The sequence below is a fragment of the Pseudophryne corroboree genome, chromosome 6 (genome assembly GCF_028390025.1).
Source record: "Pseudophryne corroboree isolate aPseCor3 chromosome 6, aPseCor3.hap2, whole genome shotgun sequence".
NCBI classification, from domain to species: domain Eukaryota; kingdom Metazoa; phylum Chordata; class Amphibia; order Anura; family Myobatrachidae; genus Pseudophryne; species Pseudophryne corroboree.
The window spans coordinates 574462512-574486794 of record NC_086449.1 but is presented as its reverse complement, the minus strand read 5'-3'; the positions used below and the strand labels follow the sequence as shown (position 1 = coordinate 574486794).

The 24283-nt window shown below is 46.3% G+C and overlaps 1 protein-coding gene across 3 annotated transcripts in view; it reads left to right on the top strand.

Moving 5' to 3' along the window:
- The window catches only part of REEP2 (receptor accessory protein 2), a 188622-nt gene that overhangs the window by 9103 nt on the left and 155236 nt on the right, over nt 1-24283 (top strand). For all 3 annotated transcript variants that reach the window (XM_063927859.1, XM_063927858.1, XM_063927857.1), the window contains exons 2-3: nt 7101-7173; nt 15172-15248. In XM_063927859.1, coding sequence (XP_063783929.1) covers nt 7101-7173; nt 15172-15248 — 150 coding nt within the window. The remainder of the gene's footprint in view (nt 1-7100; nt 7174-15171; nt 15249-24283) is intronic.

Here is a 24283-nt window from a genome sequence, read left to right as displayed (position 1 = left end):
TTCCCCATATGGCACTTATTTCCTCTTCCCATAAATTGCACCCACATAATCTCAGATCCCCCACCGTTACTTCAAAACTACCCCATGTGTCCCCACTCACAAGGGGTACCAGTGACCATCCACTTCTAATCTAGTAACAACTGATTACACTAATTAAATCATTAACTGCTTGCATTCAGTCCGGTCCTGTGGAGTAATGGACTAATAATGTTACGTTGCCATTTTTTTCCATGTATGTTGAGCAAACTCGACATGGAGTTAATTTGCTCTCCATTGAGCCATTTGCATGGCATTGTTTTAGAGAAGTGTGGATTAAGCTTCCTGTCTGTTGGTAATAAAACTGATAATTTGATTAATAAAATTGCATTAAGTTGAGTGCTGAAGGAACTGCATTTTTAAAAAACTTTTTAAATAATTTTTCAAAAACCGATAGACCAGATTCTAAATAATATCACCAAATACTATCTGTATAACCCGGGAAACAATTAGAACTACTGCTTGTTGCTACTTTAAATCTTACAACATTCCAAAAATATTTTTGTTTTATTTTAGTTTATTTTAGTTTCTGCTCATAAAATGAGTTTGAAATCCACTGTTTGGGTATGACATATAAAGGAGTTAATCTGACGTGTTAATAGCAGTGCCTCTCTATAAATGCCTTTGTCCTGTCAGCAGAAATGTGTGCTGCATCCCAGGAACTAATCTCTTTCTATTATTCTAGTAACAGAGGAAAGATTACGACTGACACTTCCTCGTCCAGGACATGCAGTCATTACCATTATTGACTAAACATGAGTTGCCGTGTTATATTATACAGTATATAGGGCTCAATTCAGCAGCAGCAAATTTGTTCTCTAATGGGCAAAACCATGTGCAATGTGCACTGCAGGGGGGGAGGGAGGGGGGCAGATATAACATGTGCAGGGAGGGTTAGATTTGGGTCGGGTGTGTTCAAACTGAAATCTAAATTTCAGTGTAAAAATAAAGAAGCCAGTATTTACCCTGCACAGAAACAATATATAACCCACCCAAATCTAACTCTCTCTGCACGTTATATCTGAACCCCCCTGCAGTGCACATGGTTGATTCCATTAGAGAACAAATTTTTTGCTGCGAGCAGGTCTGAATTAGGCCCCTAATCTTTTTGGTACACCTGTGTATGCTATGGGAGATTTATTTTATGAAAGCGGAGTAATCTAAAAATATTTTGTCACATTCAAACAATATATATATATATATATTTTCTCTGACATCCTAAGTGGATGCTGGGGACTCCGTAAGGACCATGGGGATTAGCGGCTCCGCAGGAGACAGGGCACAAAAGTAAAAGCTTTAGGATCAGGTGGTGTGCACTGGCTCCTCCCCCTATGACCCTCCTCCAAGCCTCAGTTAGGTTTTTGTGCCCGGCCGAGAAGGGTGCAATCTAGGTGGCTCTCCTAAAGAGCTGCTTAGAGTAAAAGTTTTGTTAGGTTTTTTTATTTTCAGTGAGTCCTGCTGGCAACAGGCTCACTGCAACGAGGGACTTAGGGGAGAAGAAGTGAACTCACCTGCGTGCAGGATGGATTGGCTTCTTAGGCTACTGGACACTAGCTCCAGAGGGACGATCACAGGTACAGCCTGGATGGGTCACCGGAGCCGCGCCGCCGACCCCCTTGCAGATGCTGAAGAGAGAAGAGGTCCAGAAATCGGCGGCTGAAGACTTCCCAGTCTTCTTAAGGTAGCGCACAGCACGGCAGCTGTGCGCCATTGCTCTCAGCACACTTCACACCAACGGTCACTGAGGGTGCAGGGCGCTGGGGGGGGCGCCCTGGGCAGCAATGAAAGTACCTATGCTGGCTAAAAATACATCACATATAGCCTCTGGGGCTATATGGATGTATTTAACCTCTGCCAGGTTGTCAGAAAAACGGGAGAAGAAGCCCACCGAAAAGGGGGCGGGGCCTATTCTCCTCAGCACACAGCACCATTTTCCTACACAGCTCCGCTGCTAGGAAGGCTCCCAGGCTCTCCCCTGCACTGCACTACAGAAACAGGGTTAAAACAGAGAGGGGGGGCATTTTGTGTGGCGATATTATAATATATTAAGATGCTATAAGGGAAAACACTTATATAAGGTTGTCCCTGTATAATTATAGCGTTTTGGTGTGTGCTGGCAAACTCTCCCTCTGTCTCCCCAAAGGGCTAGTGGGGTCCTGTCCTCTATCAGAGCATTCCCTGTGTGTGTGCTGTGTGTCGGTACGTGTGTGTCGACATGTATGAGGACGATGTTGGTGAGGAGGCGGAGCAATTGCCTGTAATGGTGATGTCACTCTCTAGGGAGTCGACACCGGAATGGATGGCTTATTTAGGGAATTACGTGATAATGTCAACACGCTGCAAGGTCGGTTGACGACATGAGACGGCCGGCAAACCAATTAGTACCTGTCCAGGCGTCTCAAACACCGTCAGGGGCTTTAAAACGCCCATTACCTCAGTCGGTCGACACAGACACGGACACTGACTCCAGTGTCGACGGTGAAGAAACAAACGTATTTTCCATTAGGGCCACACGTTACATGTTAAGGGCAATGAAGGAGGTGTTACATATTTCTGATACTACAAGTACCACAAAAAAGGGTATTATGTGGGGTGTGAAAAAACTACCTGTAGTTTTTCCTGAATCAGATAAATTAAATGAAGTGTGTGATGATGCGTGGGTTTCCCCCGATAGAAAATTATTGGCGTTATACCCTTTCCCGCCAGAAGTTAGGGCGAGTTGGGAAACACCCCCTAGGGTGGATAAGGCGCTCACACGCTTATCAAAACAAGTGGCGTTACCGTCTCCAGATACGGCCGCCCTCAAGGAGCCAGCTGATAGGAGGCTGGAAAATATCCTAAAAAGTATATACACACATACTGGTGTTATACTGCGACCAGCGATCGCCTCAGCCTGGATGTGCAGCGCTGGGGTGGCTTGGTCGGATTCCCTGACTGAAAATATTGATACCCTTGACAGGGACAGTATTTTATTGACTATAGAGCATTTAAAAGATGCATTTCTATATATGCGAGATGCACAGAGGGATATTTGCACTCTGGCATCAAGAGTAAGTGCGATGTCCATGTCTGCCAGAAGATGTTTATGGACACGACAGTGGTCAGGTGATGCAGATTCCAAACGGCACATGGAAGTATTGCCGTATAAAGGGGAGGAGTTATTTGGGGTCGGTCCATCGGACCTGGTGGCCACGGCAACAGCTGGAAAATCCACCTTTTTTACCCCAAGTCACATCTCAGCAGAAAAAGACACCGTCTTTTCAGCCTTAGTCCTTTCGTCCCCATAAGGGCAAGCGGGCAAAAGGCCAGTCATATCTGCCCAGGGGTAGAGGAAAGGGAAGAAGACTGCAGCAGGCAGCTCCTTCCCAGGAACAGAAGCCCTCCACCGCTTCTGCCAAGTCCTCAGCATGACGCTGGGGCCGTACAAGCGGACTCAGGTGTGGTGGGGGGTCGTCTCAAGAGTTTCAGCGCGCAGTGGGCTCACTCGCAAGTGGACCCCTGGATCCTACAAGTAGTATCCCAGGGGTACAGATTGGAAGTTCGAGACGTCTCCCCCTCGCAGGTTCCTGAAGTCTGCTTTACCAACGTCTCCCTCCGACAGGGAGGCAGTATTGGAAACAATTCACAAGCTGTATTCCCAGCAGGTGATAATCAAAGTACCCCTCCTACAACAAGGAAAGGGGTATTATTCCACACTATTTGTGGTACTGAAGCCAGACGGCTCGGTGAGACCTATTCTAAATCTGAAATCTTTGAACACTTACATACAAAGGTTCAAATCAAGATGGAGTCACTCAGAGCAGTGATAGCGAACCAGGAAGAAGGGGACTATATGGTGTCCCTGGACATCAAGGATGCTTACCTCCATGTCCCAATTTGCCCTTCTTACCAAGGGTACCTCAGGTTCGTGGTACAGAACTGTCACTATCAGTTTCAGACGCTGCCGTTTGGATTGTCCACGGCACCCCGGGTCTTTACCAAGGTAATGGCCGAAATGATGATTCTTCTTCAAAGAAAAGGCGTCTTAATTATCCCTTACTTGGACGATCTCCTGATAAGGGCAAGGTCCAGAGAACAGTTGGAGGTCGGAGTAGCACTATCTCAAGTAGTTCTACGACAGCACGGGTGGATTCTAAATATTCCAAAATCGCTGCTGATTCCGACGACACGTCTGCTGTTCCTAGGGATGATTCTGGACACAGTCCAGAAAAAGGTGTTTCTCCCGGAGGAGAAAGCCAGGGAGTTATCCGAGCTAGTTAGGAACCTCCTAGAACCAGGCCAAGTGTCAGTGCAGCAATGCACAAGAGTCCTGGGAAAAATGGTGGCTTCTTACGAAGCGATTCCATTCGGCAGATTTCACGCAAGAATTTTTCAGTGGGATCTGCTGGACGAATGGTCCGGATCGCATCTTCAGATGCATCAGCGGATAATCCTGTCTCCAAGGACAAGGGTGTCTCTTCTGTGGTGGCTGCAGAGTGCTCATCTACTAGAGGGCAGCAGATTCGGCATTCAGGACTGGGTCCTGGTGACCACGGATGCCAGCCTGAGAGGCTGGGGAGCAGTCACACAGGGAAGAAATTTCCAAGGAGTGTGGTCAAGTCTGGAGACTTCTCTCCACATAAATATACTGGAGCTAAGGGCAATTTACAATGCTCTGAGCCTAGGAAGACCTCTGCTTCAAAGTCAACCGGTGCTGATCCAGTCGGACAACATCACGGCAGTCGCCCACGTAAACAGACAGGGCGGCACAAGAAGCAGGAGGGCAATGGCAGCAAGGATTCTTCGCTGGGCGAAAAATCATGTGATAACACTGTCAGCGGTGTTCATTCCGGGAGTGGACAACTGGGAAGCAGACTTCCTCAGCAGGCACGACCTCCACCCGGGAGAGTGGGGACTTCATGTGGAAGTCTTCCACATGATTGTGAACCGTTGGGAAAGACCAAAGGTGGACATGATGGCGTCCCGTCTGAACAAAAAAACTGGACAGGTATTGCGCCAGGTCAAGAGACCCTCAGGCAATAGCAGGGACGCTCTGGTAACACCGTGGGTGTACCAGTCGGTGTATGTGTTCCCTCCTCTGCCTCTCATACCCAAGGTACTGAGAATTATAAGACGGAGAGGAGTAAGAACTATACTCGTGGCTCCGGATTGGCCAAGAAGGACTTGGTACCCGGAACTTCAAGAGATACTAAGAAGGGACTTGCTTCAGCAAGGATCATGTCTGTTCCAAGTCTTACCGCGGCTGCGTTTGACGGCATGGCGGTTGAACGCCGGATCCTAAGCGAAAAAGGCATTCCGGAAGAGGTCATCCCTACCCTGGTCAGAGCCAGGAAGGAGGTGACCGCACAACATTATCACCACATTTGGCGAAAATATGTTGCATGGTGTGAGGCCAGGAAGGCCCCACGGAGGAATTTCAACTCGGTCGATTCCTGCATTTCCTGCAAACAGGAGTGTCTATGGGCCTCAAATTGGGGTCCATTAAGGTTCAAATTTCGGCCCTGTCGATTTTCTTCCAGAAAAAATTGGCTTCAGTTCCTGAAGTCCATAAGTTTGTCAAGGGAGTACTGCATATACAACCCCCTTTTGTGCCTCCAGTGGCACTGTGGGATCTCAACGTAGTTCTGGGATTCCTCAAATCACATTGGTTTAAACCGCTCAAATCTGTGGATTTGAAATATCTCACATGGAAAGTGACCATGCTGTTGGCCCTGGCCTCGGCCAGGCGAGTGTCAGAATTGGCGGCTTTGTCTCACAAAAGCCCATATCTGATTGTCCATTCGGACAGGGCAGAGCTGCGGACTCGTCCCCAGTTTCTCCCTAAGGTGGTGTCAGCGTTTCACCTGAACCAGCTTATTGTGGTACCTGCGGCTACTAGGGACTTGGAGGACTCCAAGTTGCTAGATGTTGTCAGGGCCCTGAAAATATATGTTTCCAGGACGGCTGGAGTCAGGAAAACTGACTTGTTGTTATCCTGTATGCACCCAACAAACTGGGTGCTCTTGCTTCTAAGCAGACGATTGCTAGTTGGATGTGTAGTACAATTCAGCTTGCACATTCTGTGGCAGGCCTGCCACAGCCAAAATATGTAAATGCCCATTCCACAAGGAAGGTGGGCTCATCTTGGGCGGCTGCCCGAGGGGTCTCGGCTTTACAACTTTGCCGAGCTGCTACTTGGTCAGGGGCAAACACGTTTGCTAAATTCTACAAATTTGATACCCTGGCTGAGGAGGACCTGGAGTTCTCTCATTCGGTGCTGCAGAGTCATCCGCACTCTCCCGCCCGTTTGGGAGCTTTGGTATAATCCCCATGGTCCTTACGGAGTACCCAGCATCCACTTAGGACGTCAGAGAAAATAAGAATTTACTTACCGATAATTCTATTTCTCGTAGTCCGTAGTGGATGCTGGGCGCCCATCCCAAGTTGGGATTGTCTGCAATACTTGTACATAGTTATTGTTAACTAAAACGGGTTATTATTGTTGTGAGCCATCTTTTCAGAGGCTCCGTTGTTATCATGCTGTTAACTGGGTTCAGATCACAGGTTGTACAGTGTGATTGGTGTGGCTGGTATGAGTCTTACCCGGGATTCAAAATCCTTCCTTATTGTGTACGCTCGTCCGGGCACAGTATCCTAACTGAGGCTTGGAGGAGGGTCATAGGGGGAGGAGCCAGTGCACACCACCTGATCCTAAAGCTTTTACTTTTGTGCCCTGTCTCCTGCGGAGCCGCTAATCCCCATGGTCCTTACGGAGTCCCCAGCATCCACTACGGACTACGAGAAATAGAATTATCGGTAAGTAAATTCTTATTTTTTTTTTATTTATTTATTTATTTATCTATTTTGCTGTATTTTCCTTGTTTGTTATTTTCTTCTGATGCAGCAGTGTTACTGGACACCTGCAGTTGATTAGTTTTTATAGTTTTTGTGGCATGTTTATGTTTACAATATCTTTACCCGTCGCATTTTGTCAGGTTTAAGCATTTTTTTTTTATAAAGTTGTATTTATTCTGCTGTAGTTACATTTTCTGTAGTACTTTGTATTAATGTATTTTACTTTGTAGGTTGCTGTTTGGCACTTTATATCCAGCTTACTCATCATACAAAGCTGTCAAGACAAAAAATGTGAAAGAATATGTAAGTTTTAATATATGGGATTTGCTTTTGTTTTGTTCTATATAACAGTAAATGAAAACATGTCCTAAAGGTGACAGAGAAAATGTACGGAAAACCCAATATATTAATGATTGTGGTTTGTGCAGAGCAAGTTGCTCATAATTGTATTTTAAATCTCTGCGTAACTCTCAAAATCAATCTGTATGTGTTGTTCTTTTTCTATTGACGTTCCTATTGATTTTCTTTAAAAATCCATGCAACATTACTTTAGAACAACAAGCAGCAAAATGCATGGCCATCCTAACCCAGATAAATGTAACTTATGTTACCAATTCAGGAAAAGAATAAGTGACAGGAAGTACCTATATCTATAACATATGTCTCCCCTGATAATTTTTCCATCTGGTTCTTCTCTCTGTGGTCATAAGTAGGTCTTGCCCTGCTGTTTCCTGAATCTGCCTTGAAGTCATAGTAAATATTGATCTGTATTTTTCTTGCCTTCTTATTACTTTCAGGATATATTTCCCTTCTTTAACCTAATAAATAATTAAATTTGCAGCTCTTTATTGTATACTATAAGGAGCTAAAGCAGAGTCCACTTGCAGAGCATATCTTGCATGTGATTGCGCTATACTCCAGAATCAAGCGGTAACAACTGCGGGAAGTTAAACTTTCCGGAGCTTGTAGCTAATATATATAGTGCCATCTGTAGATGGCTGTGCCTATAGAAGCCTGTATTGGCTTCTATTCGCATAATTCCTCAAGAGGGATCCAACAGGATTCCTGCCACTGCATGAGCAGAAGGACTCCCAGGTCATAAACCCAGAAGTTCTCACCATGGGCATTTTTAAGAGAGGAGAGGGCCCGCGTGCAATCTCCATTGCAGGCCCCCTGCTCTCTGACAGCATGTCTACTCTGCTTGAGCAGGTCTCTGCGAACATGGCACCCTCACCTTTTTCACGGGTACATCTCCAGTGCGCATGCGCAAATCACTAGTACATGGCCGCGCATGCCATTTTCTCTGACGTCCTAAGTGGATGCTGGGGACTCCGTCAGGACCATGGGGATTAGCGGCTCCGCAGGAGACAGGGCACAAAAGTAAAAGCTTTAGGATCAGGTGGTGTGCACTGGCTCCTCCCCCTATGACCCTCCTCCAAGCCTCAGTTAGATTTTTGTGCCCGGCCGAGAAGGGTGCAATCTAGGTGGCTCTCCTAAAGAGCTGCTTAGAGTAAAAGTTTTGTTAGGTTTTTTATTTTCAGTGAGTCCTGCTGGCAACAGGCTCACTGCATCGAGGGACTTAGGGGAGAGAAGTGAACTCACCTGCGTGCAGGATGGATTGGCTTCTTAGGCTACTGGACACCATTAGCTCCAGAGGGAGTCGGAACACAGGTCTCACCCTGGGGTTCGTCCCGGAGCCGCGCCGCCGACCCCCTTGCAGATGCCGAAAAGTGAAGAGGTCCAGAAACCGGCGGCAGAAGACTTTTCAGTCTTCATAAGGTAGCGCACAGCACTGCAGCTGTGCGCCATTGTTGTCAGCACACTTCATAGCAGCGGTCACTGAGGGTGCAGGGCGCTGGGGGGGGGCGCCCTGGGCAGCAATGATAGTACCTTATTCTGGCTAAAAATACATCACATATAGCCCCTGGGGGCTATATGGATGTATTTAACCCCTGCCAGGTCTCAGAAAAACGGGAGAAGAAGCCCGCCGAAAAGGGGGCGGGGCCTATTCTCCTCAGCACACAGCGCCATTTTCCCTCACAGAAATGCTGGTGGGAAGGCTCCCAGGCTCTCCCCTGCACTGCACTACAGAAACAGGGTTAAAACAGAGAGGGGGGGCACTTATTTGGCGATATGACTATATATATTAAAATGCTATAAGGGAAAAACACTTATATAAAGGTTGTCCCTGTATAATTATAGCGTTTTTGGTGTGTGCTGGCAAACTCTCCCTCTGTCTCCCCAAAGGGCTAGTGGGGTCTTGTCCTCTATCAGAGCATTCCCTGTGTGTGTGCTGTGTGTCGGTACGTGTGTGTCGACATGTATGAGGACGATGTTGGTGAGGAGGCGGAGCAATTGCCTGTAATGGTGATGTCACTCTCTAGGGAGTCGACACCGGAATGGATGGCTTATTCAAGGAATTACGTGATAATGTCAACAGAGACGGCCGGCAAACAAAATAGTACCTGTCCAGGCGTCTCAAACACCGTCAGGGGCTTTAAAACGCCCATTTACCTCAGTCGGTCGACACAGACACGGACACTGATTTCAGTGTCGACGGTGAAGAAACAAACGTATTTTCCTTTAGGGCCACACGTTACTTGTTAAGGGCAATGAAGGAGGTGTTACATATTTCTGATACTACAAGTACCACAAAAAAGGGTATTATGTGGGGTGTGAAAAAACTACCTGTAGTTTTTCCTGAATCAGATAAATTAAATGAAGTGTGTGATGATGCGTGGGTTTCCCCCGATAGAAAATTATTGGCGGTATACCCTTTCCCGCCAGAAGTTAGGGCGCGTTGGGAAACACCCCTTAGGGTGGATAAGGCGCTCACACGCTTATAAAAACAAGTGGCGGTACCGTCTCCAGATAGGGCCGTCCTCAAGGAGCCAACTGATAGGAGGCTGGAAAATATCCTAAGAAGTATATACACACATACTGGTGTTATACTGCGACCAGCGATCGCCTCAGCCTGGATGTGCAGAGCTGGGGTGGCTTGGTCGGATTCCCTGACTAAAAATATTGATACCCTTGACAGGGACAGTATTTTATTGACTATAGAGCATTTAAAGGATGCATTTCTATATATACGAGATGCACAGAGGGATATTTGCACTCTGGCATCAAGAGTAAGTGCGATGTCCATATCTGCCAGAAGATGTTTATGGACACGACAGTGGTCAGGTGATGCAGATTCCAAACGGCACAAAGAAGTATTGCCGTATAAAGGGGAGGAGTTATTTGGGGTCGGTCCATCGGACCTGGTGGCCAGGGCAACTGCTGGAAAATCCACCGTTTTTACCCTAAGTCACATCTCTGCAGAAAAAGACACCGTCTTTTCAGCCTCAGTCCTTTCGTCCCCATAAGAGTCATATCTGCCCAGGGATAGAGGAAAGGGAAGAAGACTGCAGCAGGCAGCCCATTCCCAGGAACAGAAGCCTCCACCGCTTCTGCCAAGTTTCTCAGCATGACGCTGGGGCCGTACAGGACCCCTGGATCCTACAAGTAGGATCCCAGGGGTACAGATTGGAAAGTCGAGACGTTTCCCCCTCGCAGGTTCCTGAAGTCTGCTTTACCAACGTCTCCCTCCGACAGGGAGGCAGTATTGGAAACAATTCACAAGCTGTATTCCCAGCAGGTGATAATCAAAGTACCCCTCCTACAACAAGGAAAGGGGTATTATTCCACACTATGTTGTGGTACTGAAGCCAGAAGGCTCGGTGAGACCTATTCTAAATCTGAAATATTTGAACACTTACAAAGGTTCAAATCAAGATGGAGTCACTCAGAGCAGTGATAGCGAACCAGGAAGAAGGGGACTATAGGGTGTCCCGGGACATCAGGGATACTTACCTCCATGTCCCAATTTGCCCTTCTCACCAAGGGTACCTCAGGTTCGTGGTACAGAACTGTCACTATCAGTTTCAGACGCTGCCGTTTGGATTGTCCACGGCACCCCGGGTCTTTACCAAGGTAATGGCCGAAATGATTCTTCTTCAAAGAAAATGGACGACCTCCTGATAAGAGCAAGGTCCAGAGAACAGTTGGAGGTCGGAGTAGCACTATCTCAAGTAGTTCTACGACAGCACGGGTGGATTCTAAATATTCCAAAACCGCAGTTGTTTCCGACGACACATCGGCTGTTCCTAGGGATGATTCTGGACACAGTCCAGAAAAGGGTGTTTCTCCCGGAGAAGAAAGCCAGGGAGTTATCCGAGCTAGTCAGGAACCTCCTAAAACCAGGAAAAGTGTCAGTGCATCATTGCACAAGGGTCCTGGGAAAAATGGTGGCTTCTTACGAAGCGATTCCATTCGGCAGTTTTCACGCAAGAACTTTTCAGTGGGATCTGCTGGAAAAATGGTCCGGATCGCATCTTCAGATGCATCAGCGGATAACCCTGTCTCCAAGGACAAGGGTGTTTCTTCTGCGGTGGCTGCAAAGTACTCATCTACTAATGGGCCGCAGATTCGGCATTCAGGAAGGGTCCTGGTGACCAGGGATGCCAGCCTGAGAGGCTGGGGAGCAGTCACACAGGGAAAAATTTCCAGGGAGTGTGATCAAGTCTGGAGAATTCTCTCCACATAAATATACTGGAGCTAAGGGCAAGTTACAATGCTCTAAGCTTAGCAAGACCTCTGCTTCAAGGTCAGCCGGTATTGATCCAGTGGGACAACATCACGGCAGTCGCCCACGTAAACAGACAGGGCGGCACAAGAAGCAGAAGGGCAATAGCAGAAACTGCAAGGATTCTTCGCTGGGTGGAAAATCAGGTGATAGCACTGTCAGCAGTGTTCATTCCGACGCCCGGGAGAGTGGGGATTTCATCGGGAAGTCTTCCACATGATTGTGAACCATTGGGAAAGACCAAAGGTGGACATGATGGCGTCCCGCCTGAACAAAAAACTGGACAGGTATTGCGCCAGGTCAAGAGACCCTCAGGCAATAGCTGTGGACGCTCTGGTAACACCGTGGGTGTACCAGTCAGTGTATGTGTTCCCTCCTCTGCTTCTCATACCCAAGGTACTGAGAATTATAAGACGTAGAAGAGTAAGAACTATACTTGTGGCTCCGGATTGGCCAAGAAGGACTTGGTACCTGGAACTTCAAGAGATGCTCACAGAGGACTAATGGCCTCTGCCGCTAAGAAGGGACTTGCTTCAGCAAGTACCATGTCTGTTCCAAGACTTACCGCGGCTGCGTTTGACGGCATGGCGGTTGAACGCCGGATCCTAAGGGAAAAAGGCATTCCGGAAGAGGTCATTCCTACCCTGGTCAAAGCCAGGAAGGAGGTGACCGCACAACATTATCACCACATGTGGCGAAAATATGTTGCGTGGTGTGAGGCCAGGAAGGCCCCACGAAGAAATTTCAACTCGGTCGATTCCTGCATTTCCTGCAAACAGGAGTGTCTATGGGCCTCAAATTGGGGTCCATTAAGGTTCAAATTTCGGCCCTGTCGATTTTCTTCCAGAAAGAATTGGCTTCAGTTCCTGAAGTCCAGAAGTTTGTCAAGGGAGTACTGCATATACAACCCCCTTTTGTGCCTCCAGTGGCACTGTGGGATCTCAACGTAGTTCTGGGATTCCTCAAATCACATTGGTTTAAACCGCTCAAATCTGTGGATTTGAAATATCTCACATGGAAAGTGACCATGCTGTTGGCCCTGGCCTCGGCCAGGCGAGTGTCAGAATTGGCGGCTTTGTCTCACAAAAGCCCATATCTGATTGTCCATTCGGACAGGGCAGAGCTGCGGACTCGTCCCCAGTTTCTCCCTAAGGTGGTGTCAGTGTTTCACCTGAACCAGCTTATTGTGGTACCTGCGGCTACTAGGGACTTGGAGGACTCCAAGTTGCTAGATGTTGTCAGGGCCCTGAAAATATAGGTTTCCAGGACGGCTGGAGTCAGGAAAACTGACTTGCTGTTATCCTGTATGCACCCAATAAACTGGGTGCTCTTGCTTCTAAACAGACGATTGCTAGTTGGATGTGTAGTACAATTCAGCTTGCACATGCTGTGGCAGGCCTGCCACAGCCAAAATATGTAAATGCCCATTCCACAAGGAAGGTGGGCTCATCTAGGGCGGCTGCCCGAGGGGTCTCGGCTTTACAACTTTGCCGAGCAGCTACTTGGTCAGGGGCACACCCTGACTGAGGAGGACCTGGAGTTCTCTCATTCGGTGCTGCAGAGTCATCCGCACTCTCCCGCCCGTTTGGGAGCTTTGGTATAATCCCCATGGTCCTGACGGAGTCCCCAGCATCCACTTAGGACGTCAGAGAAAATAAGAATTTACTTACCGATAATTCTATTTCTCGTAGTCCGTAGTGAATGCTGGGCGCCCATCCCAAGTGCGGATTGTCTGCAATACTTGTACATAGTTATTGTTACAAAAATCGGGTTATTATTGTTGTGAGCCATCTTTTCAGAGGCTCCGCTGTTATCATGCTGTTAACTGGGTTCAGATCACAGGTTGTACGGTGTGATTGGTGTGGCTGGTATGAGTCTTACCCGGGATTCAAAATCCTTCCTTATTGTGTACGCTCGTCCGGGCACAGTATCCTAACTGAGGCTTGGAGGAGGGTCATAGGGGGAGGAGCCAGTGCACACCACCTGATCCTAAAGCTTTTACTTTTGTGCCCTGTCTCCTGCGGAGCCGCTAATCCCCATGGTCCTGACGGAGTCCCCAGCATCCACTACGGACTACGAGAAATAGAATTATCGGTAAGTAAATTCTTATTTTTACAAGTGATCTGTGTCTGCAGGGCCTTTGCTGCTGGAGGGGTAAGTATCATATATGGGTGCAGGGTGTGCGTTGTGGACCCCCCTGGGCCTTGCACCGCACACCTCGCACCCATTATAGAAACGCTTATGGTCCTTACACCGCAAAGGACTGCTGTTATCAGATGAGCTGTCCTCTGTGTTTCTAACCGAAAATCCTAATGCATATAGTGTTTATAAAGAGCAGTATGCATACAGTAAGCAAATTGCGATACTTGCTACATCCTGCCATCAAGTATATGGATAGGATCAATCCATAAGCAAAGGTGCACAGAACTCCACATACAGGGGAATACACACATTTAGGGGTACATTTACTAAGCAGTGATAAGAGCAGAGAAGTGAGCCAGTGGAGAAGTGCCTATGGCAACCAATCAGCACTGAAGTAACATCTATAATTTGCATTCTAAAAAATTATACAGAGCTGCTGATTGGTTGATGGGGAAACTTCTCCACTGGCTCACTTCTCCACTCTTATCACTGCTAAGTAAATGTATCCCTTAGTTCTATGCATGCAGTACAGGAACAGTTGCGCCTGACAGTTAGTCAACTCTACATCAGCCCCTAAATGGTTTATTTAAAACTATCAATATATGAACAGTGTAAATAGTATTTTCTCTTTTGCTTGCATAGCATAACCATATTCCTTAGCTGGTCATAGCATTAGCTTAGAGAAGTGCACACAGTGATCATACTGAACTGCAAGAAATTTACTAAGTAGCAATTATAGTCCATTTAGTGTTCAATATGAACATATCATGTACCTATTCCACATGACAGCTTAAATTTAGCATGTTGTTCAGTGCAGCTCAAGATGTATGTACTATAGAAGTATACAACCCACTGTGGGTACATAGTATAAGGATGATGTGTATTTTAGTGCATGGGGTGAGGTGTAAAAGCCCCTGAGATACATTTTATTTGCGGCATTACTCTTCTACTTGTACTAGCAGTTTTATACAATAACAGCTCTGTGTAATGGGCCCTACACACTGTCCGATTGCCAGCTGAGGTGCCCTACGGCCGACCTGGCGGGGCGGCGGGGGGGAGGGGGGGGGGTGATGGGGAAAGTGAAGTTTCTTCACTCCCCCGTCACCCGACCCATAGCCCTGCATGCTAATAATATGGACGATTTTGTCCATATTGGCTTGGATGCATAAATGAGCCGGCACCAACGATGAACGAGCGCGGGGCCGCACATCGTTCATCATTAGTGCCTACACACTGAAAGATATGAACGATATCTCAGTCATTAATGAACGAGATTGTTCATGTCTTTCAGTGTAATCGGCCAGTGTGTAGGGCCCATAACCAGCAATCTCCCTGAAGCTTGGTCAGACAGAAGCAGTTGCAGAGCACAGTGATGCTACTATTCACATCTCACTTGGCAGCTATCCTGAGGAACTTTGGGGAGAAGAGTATGCAGCCACGCTTGCGCACTTTCCTTTCTAGCACTTACTTATGAAAAAATTTGAAACTACAAATATATTGCTAATTAATGGATAATGACTTTATTCCTGCAGGTAAAATGGATGATGTACTGGATTGTGTTTGCCTTTTTTACAACTGCAGAAACCTTAACTGATATTATCCTCTGTTGGTAAGTAGCGTATAGAGTTCTGTTTCTTAATGGTCATATTAACTGTCTCTTTTATTGTATGCTATTCTGATCATTTTTATTCTGTGTATTGGGAATCAGAGAAATAATCAGTTATATATTGACAGGGACAGACTGGGGCTCTTAATTAGTCCGGGCAGTGTACTGTGCACAGCGTACCTAGAGGGGGCGCAGTTACAGCTTTAGGGGCATGCCACCAGCCGAGGGAGCCTAGCATCGCGGCATACTCCTGTGTCTCTGTATGCTGCTCGGCCAGCACAGGTTTCTCTGTGTCCCTGTATGTGGGTGGCTGAGCAGAGCATCGGGAGGCTGCGCTGCTTGGCCAGCCCAGGGTTCTCTGTGTGGCTGGACCGGCCCATCAAGTCGTCTGTCATTTGCCAGATGGGTAGTCCAGCCCTGTATATAGAGATGGTATGTTATTTTGACAAGAATATGCGTTTGTTGATTAAATAAGTAGGTATAACATACTTTTATTTTCCAAGAGAGGGGAAAATAATGTGAGAGGCAAAATTAGGTTTAGTGCTATCTCTTCATTGATTTTTGGAAATACTTATTATATCGTGGATGATCAGACCTATAGAAGAGTATTTGTATACTGCAGGAAAATTCCTTTACACATTTTGAGGGGAATTTTTCAATTATTTGCTTACCACCAGCGGTTTCCAGCTGCAAAAGCAAAAGCATCCATTTTTTTGCACATTGTCTTCCAACACACGCATTTTTGCATCAGGCCTAGCCTTCTAGCGCTCCCCACCCCCCTGCATCTGTAAAGTCCCGGCCTAATATTGACTGATTAGCACTGGGCCCCTCTGGGAATACTCACGCCTCCATTAGTAACAAAGATAAATATTACTGCCTCTGTTATACACAAAATGATAAGTACTGTCGTGACCCGTTATAACTAAAATAAGCAGTGCCCATCTTACTATTATTTCTCATACGTCCTAGAGGATGCTGGGGACTCCAAAAGGACCATGGGGTATAGACGGGATCCGCAGGAGACATGGGCACACTATAAGACTTTGAATGGGTGTGAACTGGCTCCTCCCTCTATGCCCCTCCTCCAGACCTCAGTTAGACTTTGTGCCCAGGAGTGAATGGACACACTCTAGGGGAGCTCTACTGAGTTTCTCTAAAAGACTTTATTGTTAGGTTTTTTATTTTCAGAGAGACCTGCTGGCTACAGGCTCCCTGCATCGTGGGACTGAGGGGAGAGAAGTCAGACCTATTTCTTCTTAAACACACAAACACACTAGTGTGCTGATTTTGGTGGAATTCTGATTTAATTAATTATTTATTTGTTAGTGTATGCTGCTGCGTCCCCCTAATGAGGTAATTGCTAACCTCAATAGATTGTGACTAAAGAAAAAAAGTTTTTTGGAGGGGGATGCACTACACCACTAGCAAAAATAAATTTTTAATGAACTCAGTAATGGAAGCAAACGATATGTATGTATATATATAGATATTATTATAAACCGAAAAACAAATTTAATCTTCTTAGACAGTCATATGATTTGATTTAAAACTTAGTATAGTTTATTTTTCCATAAACGAGCATAAAACCAAATATGCATAACTCATATATAAGTCAGACATAAAGGGACACAATTAATCCAAATTTCTATAATAAAAAATACTTTTTAAACATATAATAGCATTTAGTGCCTCATTAAAAACTTATGATTAATAATCCTGAATCTTAGAACCTTGCGTTAATAGCATACAGAGTCCTGTTGTAACTTGTTATTAAATCCAATACAATGTAACACAGTCCTTGTTGCAGAGGCTTTTAAAGAACGTTCTATGAGTCACTGCTGTGCACAGCTATAAATGCTTTTCTTTCAACATGCATGTAATTTGTATCTCATTTGTTGTAACTTTTAAACGACTGACTAATGTCCACTCGTCTCCCCTGGTTCCAAAGCATACAGCTCAATCCCTTGCATTCATTGCTGTTTTTATCAATTAGCGTAATTGTTACCGGGATCTTTATTGCGCTGTAGGTTCCAAATTCTCTGGGGTCCATGGTTTCTCTCAGTCAGAATGGTGAGATGGGCTCCTTACTACGTGTAACGCGTTTCTCCGCCTTTAGAGTTATCGTCGGCGGCTTCCTCAGACACAGTCATTACCGAGCCCTGCTTTCCTGTTTAAATACCATATAATCATCGCGTCACCATGCGCGTACACCTTTTCTCTATCGTCCTAGTGGATGCTGGGGTTCCTGAAAGGACCATGGGGAATAGCGGCTCCGCAGGAGACAGGGCACAAAAGTAAAGCTTTCCGATCAGGTGGTGTGCACTGGCTCCTCCCCCTATGACCCTCCTCCAAGCCAGTTAGATTTTTGTGCCCGGCCGAGAAGGGTGCAATCTAGGTGGCTCTCCTAAAGAGCTGCTTAGAAAAGTTTAGCTTAGGTTTTTTAGTTTACAGTGAGTCCTGCTGGCAACAGGATCACTGCAACGAGGGACTTAGGGGAGAAGAAGTGAACTCACCTGCGTGCAGGATGGATTGGCTTCTTGGCTACTGGACATCAGCTCCAGAGGGACGATCACAGGTACAGCCTGGATGGTCACCGGAGCCTTGCCGCCGGCCCCCTTGCAGATGCTGAAGTAAGAAGAGGTCCAGAATCGGCGGCAGAAGACTCCTCAGTCTTCTAAAGGTAGCGCACAGCACGGCAGCTGTGCGCCATTTTCCTCTCAGCACACTTCACACGGCAGTCACTGAGGGTGCAGGGCGCTGGGAGGGGGGCGCCCTGGGAGGCAAATGAATACCTATTTTGGCTAAAAATACCTCACATATAGCCTCCGGAGGCTATATGGAGATATTTAACCCCTGCCAGAATCCGTTAAGAGCGGGAGACGAGGCCGCCGAAAAAGGGGCGGGGCCTATCTCCTCAGCACACAGCGCCATTTTCCCTCACAGAAAGGCTGGAGGGAAGGCTCCCAGGCTCTCCCCTGCACTGCACTACAGAAACAGGGTTAAAACAGAGAGGGGGGGCACTAATTTGGCGTTAAAAATATATAAAAAAGATGCTATAAGGGAAAACACTTATATAAGGTTGTCCCTATATAATTATAGCGTTTTTGGTGTGTGCTGGTAAACTCTCCCTCTGTCTCTCCAAAGGGCTAGTGGGTCCTGTCCTCTATCAGAGCATTCCCTGTGTGTGTGCTGTGTGTCGGTACGTGTGTGTCGACATGTATGAGGACGATGTTGGTGAGGAGGCAGAGCAATTGCCTGTAATGGTGATGTCACTCTCTAGGGAGTCGACACCGGAATGGATGGCTTATTTAGGGAATTACGTGATAATGTCAACACGCTGCAAGGTCGGTTGACGACATGAGACGGCCGACAAACAATTAGTACCGGTCCAGACGTCTCAAAAACACCGTCAGGGGTTTTTAAAACGCCCGTTTACTTTAGTCGGTCGACACAGACACAGACAGGGACACTGAATCCAGTGTCGACGGTGAATAAACAAACGTATTCCTTATTAGGGCCACACGTTAAAGGCAATGAAGGAGGTGTTACATATTTCTGATACTACAAGTACCACAAAAGAGGGTATTATGTGGGATGTGAAAAAACTACCGTAGTTTTTCCTGAATCAGATAAATTAAATAAAGTGTGTGATGATGCGTGGGTTCCCCCCGATAGAAAATTATGGGCGGTATACCCTTTCCCGCCAGAAGTTAGGGCGCGTTGGGAAACACCCCTTAGGGTGGATAAGGCGCTCACACGCTTATCAAAACAAGTGGCGGTACCGTCTATAGATAGGGCCGTCCTCAAGGACCAGCTGACAGGAGGCTGGAAAATATCATAAAAAGTATATACACACATACTGGTGTTATACTGCGACCAGCGATCGCCTCAGCCTGGATGTGCAGAGCTGGGGTGGCTTGGTCGGATTCCCTGACTAAAAATATTGATACCCTTGACAGGGACAGTATTTTATTGACTATAGAGCATTTAAAGGATGCATTTCTATATATGCGAGATGCACAGAGGGATATTTGCACTCTGGCATCAAGAGTAAATGCGATGTCCATATCTGCCAGAAAATGTTATGGACACGACAGTGGTCAGGTGATGCAGATTCCAAACGGCACAAAGGTGTATTGCCGTATAAAGGAAGAGGAGTTATTTGGGGTCGGTCCATCGGACCTGGTGGCCACGGCAACTGCTGGAAAATCCGCCGTTTTTACCCTAAGTCACATCTCTGCAGAAAAAGACACCGTCTTTTCAGCCTCAGTCCTTTCGTCCCTATAAGATCATATCTGCCCAGGGATAGAGGAAAGGGAAGAAGACTGCAGCAGGCAGCCCATTCCCAGGAACAGAAGCGTTCCACCGCTTCTGACAAGTTCTCAGCATGGCGCTGAGACCGTACAGGACCCCTGGATCCTACAAGTAGTATCCCAGGGGTACAGATTGGAATGTCGAGACGTTTCCCCTTCGCAGGCTCCTGAAGTCTGCTTTACCAAGGTCTCCCTCCGACAAGGAGGCAGTATGGGAAAAAATTCACAAGCTGTATTCCCAGCAGGTGATAATTAAATTACCCCTCCTACTACAAGAAAAGGGGTATTATTCCACACTATATTGTGGTACTGAAGCCAGAAGGCTAGGTGAGACTTATTCTAAAAAATTTTTTGAACACTTACAAAGGTTCAAATCAAGATGGAGTCACTCAGAGCAGTGATAACGAACCAGGAAGAAGGGGACTATATAGTGTCCCGGGACATCAGGGATGCTTACCTCTATGTCCCAAATTTGCCCTTCTCACTAAGGGTACCTCAGGTTCGTGGTGCAGAACTGTCACTATCAGTTTCAGACGCTGCCGTTTGGATTGTCCACGGCACCCCGGGTCTTTACCAAGGTAATGGCCGAAATGATGATTCTTCTTCGAAGAAAAGGCGTCTTAATTATCCCTTACTTGGACGATCTCCTGATAAGGGCATAGTCCAGGGAACAGTTGGAGGTCGGAGTAGCACTATCTCGGATACTGCTACAACAGCACGGGTGGATTCTAAATATTCCAAAATCGCAGCTGATCCCGACGACACGTCTGCTGTGCCTAGGGATGATTCTGGACACAGTCCAGAAAAAGGTGTTTCTCCTGGAAGAGAAAGCCAGGGAGTTATCCGAGCTAGTCAGGAACCTCCTAAAAACAGTGCATCATTGCACAAGGGTCCTGGTAAAAATGGTGGCTTCCTACGAAGCAATTCCATTCGGCAGATTTCACGCAAGAACTTTCAGTGGGATCTGCTGGACAAATGGTCCGGATCGCATCTTCAGATGCATCAGCGGATAACCCTATATCCAAGGACAAGGGTGTCTCTCCTGTGGTGGTTATAGAGTGCTCATCTTCTAGAGGGCCGCAGATTCGACATTCATGATTGGATGCTGGTGACCACGGAGCCCAGCCCGAGAGGCTGGGGAGCAGTCACACAAGGAAAAAATTTCCAGGGAGTGTGATCAAGTCTGGAGACTTTTCTCCACATAAATATACTGGAGCTAAGGGTAAATTTATAATGCTCTAAGCTTAGCAAGACCTCTGCTTCAAGGTCAGCCGGTATTGATCCAGTGGGAAAAACATCACGGCAGTCGCCCACGTAAACAGACAGGGCGACACAAGAAGCAGGAGGGCAATGGCAAAAACTGCAAGGACTTTTCGCTGGGCGGAAAATCATGTGATAGCACTGTCAGCAGTGTTTCATCCCGGGAATGGAAACTGGGAAGCAGACTTCCTCAGCAGGCACGACCTCCACCCGGGAGAGTGGAAACTTCATCGGGAAGTTTTTTCCACATGATTGTAAACCGTTGGGAAATACCAAAGGTGGACATGATGGCGTCCCGTCTGAACAAAAAACGGGACAGGTATTGCGCCAGGTCAAGAGACCCTCAGGCAATAGCTGTGGACGTTCTGGTAACACCGTGGGTGTACCAGTCGGTGTATGTGTTCCCTCCTCTGCTTCTCATACCTAAGGTGCTGAGAATTATAAGACGTAGAGGAGTAAGAACTATACTCATGGCTCCGGATTGGCCAAGAAGGACTTGGTACCCGGAACTTCAAGAGATGCTTACAGAGGTCTTATGGCCTCTGCCGCTAAGAAGGGACTTGCTTCAGCAAGTACCATGTCTGTTCCAAGACTTACCGCAGCTGCGTTTGTCGGCATGGCGGTGGAAAGCCGGATCCTAAGGGAAAAAGGCATTCCGGAAGAGGTCATTCCTACCCTGGTCAAAGCCAGAAAGGAGGTGACCGCACAACATTATCACCACATGTGGCGAAAATATGTTGCGTGGTGTGAGGCCAGGAAGGCCCCACAAAGAAATTTCAACTCGGTCGTTTCCTGCATTTCCTGCAAACAGGAGTGTCTATGGGCCTCAAATTGGGGTCCATTAAGGTTCAAATTTCGGCCCTGTCGATTTTCTTCCAGAAAGAATTGGCTTCAGTTCCTGAAGTCCAGAAGTTTGTCAAGGGAGTATTGCATATACAACCCCCTTTTGTGCCTCCAGTGGCACTGTGGGATCTCAACGTAGTTCTGGGATTCCTCAAATCACATTGGTTTAAAACCAGTCAAATCTGTGGATTTGAAGCATCTCACATGAAAAGTGACCATGCTCTTGGCCCTGGCCTGGACCAGGCGAGTGTCAAATTGGTGGTTTTTTCTCAAAAAAGCCCATATCTGTTTGTCCATTCGGACAGGGCAGAGCTGCGGACTCGTCCCCAGTTCTCTCCCTAAAGGTGGTGTCAGTGTTTCACCTGAACCAGCTTATTGTGGTGCCTTGCACCTACTAGGGACTTGGAGGACTCCAAGTTGCTAGATGTTGTCAGGGCCCTGAAAATATGTTCCAGGACGGCTGGAGTCAGGAAAACTGACTTGCTGTTATCCTGTATGCACCCAACAAACTGGGTGCTCTTGCTTCTAAGCAGACTATTGCTAGTTGGATGTGTAATACAATTCAGCTTGCACATTCTGTGGCAGGCCTGCCACAGCCAAAATATGTAAATGCCCATTCCACAAGGAAGGTGGGCTCATCTTGGGCGGCTGCCCGAGGGGTCTCGGCTTTACAACTTTGCCGAGCAGCTACTTGGTCAGGGGCAAACACGTTTGCTAAATTCTACAAATTTGATACCCTGGCTAAGGAGGACCTGGAGTTCTCTCATTCGGTGCTGCAGAGTCATCCGCACTCTCCCGCCCGTTTGGGAGCTTTGGTATAATCCCCATGGTCCTTTCAGGAACCCCAGCATCCACTAGGACGATAGAGAAAATAAGAATTTACTTACCGATAATTCTATTTCTCGGAGTCCGTAGTGGATGCTGGGCGCCCATCCCAAGTGCGGATTATCTGCAATACTTGTACATAGTTACAAAAATCGGGTTATTATTGTTGTGAGCCATCTTTTCAGAGGCTCCGCTGTTATCATACTGTTAACTGGGTTTAGATCACAAGTTGTACGGTGTGATTGGTGTGGCTGGTATGAGTCTTACCCGGGATTCAAAATTCCTCCCTTATTGTGTACGCTCGTCCGGGCACAGTACCTAACTGGCTTGGAGGAGGGTCATAGGGGGAGGAGCCAGTGCACACCACCTGATCGGAAAGCTTTACTTTTGTGCCCTGTCTCCTGCGGAGCCGCTATTCCCCATGGTCCTTTCAGGAACCCCAGCATCCACTACGGACTCCGAGAAATAGAATTATCGGTAAGTAAATTCTTATTATTTAGTGCGTTCCAATGCCCTTCTGCACAGGCGCACATCTTAGTGCGTGTCAAGCCTCTGTCTCATCGGCTGCATTAGTCCGTCCTCTGCACTTATATACTTATTAGTGCCGTTACAGCCTCGGTCTATTGAACTATACCAGCGTATTACCCATCACCTCTATTCTAATTTAGCTATATTTTCAATCGATTACATCATAAATACGTACTTATTGAAAATATAGAAAAATTCACATAGATAAAAATTATACATATATATATATACACATGACTGTCCCAATTCCCTTATACATATAACACATATTGTTTCTCTACCATTTAATGCTTCCAACTCATCATAACCCTCTACTTTAACCCATTCAATCATATTTTATTATCTTCATTCCACCTCATGTTTACCTATTATTCTTTAATATTCACTCCATGTTTCTATACATATCTAATGTCTTTAAGATGCCTTCCCTTCTTGTTTCCTTTATATCAATACGACTAGACACACGGATCTTTTTCCCTCTATTATCTCCTTATGCAAACCTTACTATACAATGTTCCAATTCCCATTTTTTATATATATATAGTCAAATACCTACTAAATGGACTATTCCCCAAACAGTGACATACCTTCCCCCATTTAATGATATTATATTCCACCAATTTCAATATTAACAAACCTTATCTTTTTTACTTAAAAAAAAAAAAATACTTTTAAACATGATCATACATTTATTGTTAGAATAACCCTATCTCAATTCAATATACATCCCTCCCCTCTCCCATACTGATCCACCCCCCCCCCCCCCCCCCCATCTCCATTGCCCTCTCATTACCCACAAACTAATAATGTTCTAACCCATACTAACTCACCATATTTTATATATTGTTTAATTCTATAGTGTCATTTAAACCTAACGGAGTCATGCTCCGCAAACAAAAAATCCAGTAAGCTTCTCTCTTACATAATTTCGTGTATCTATCACCACCTCGACATGTAATATCTATCCATTCAATCCCTGCAATTTTAATATTGACCATACTTCCATCTTGACAATCTGTAATATGTCTATAAAGTGTATTTGTTCTCAATTTCCTTTCAATATTCCTTTTATGTTCCATAAATCTACAATTCAATGTTCTTATTGTCCTGCCTATATATTGTTGTCCACATCCACATTGTAATAAATACACTATGTACGTGGACTTACAATTAATGAACCTCTTTATAGGGTGGATTTTCTTCGTCACAGTGGATTCAAAACTTATAATCTTTCTCTCCGAATGTTTACAGGTCTGACATCCTGTTCTT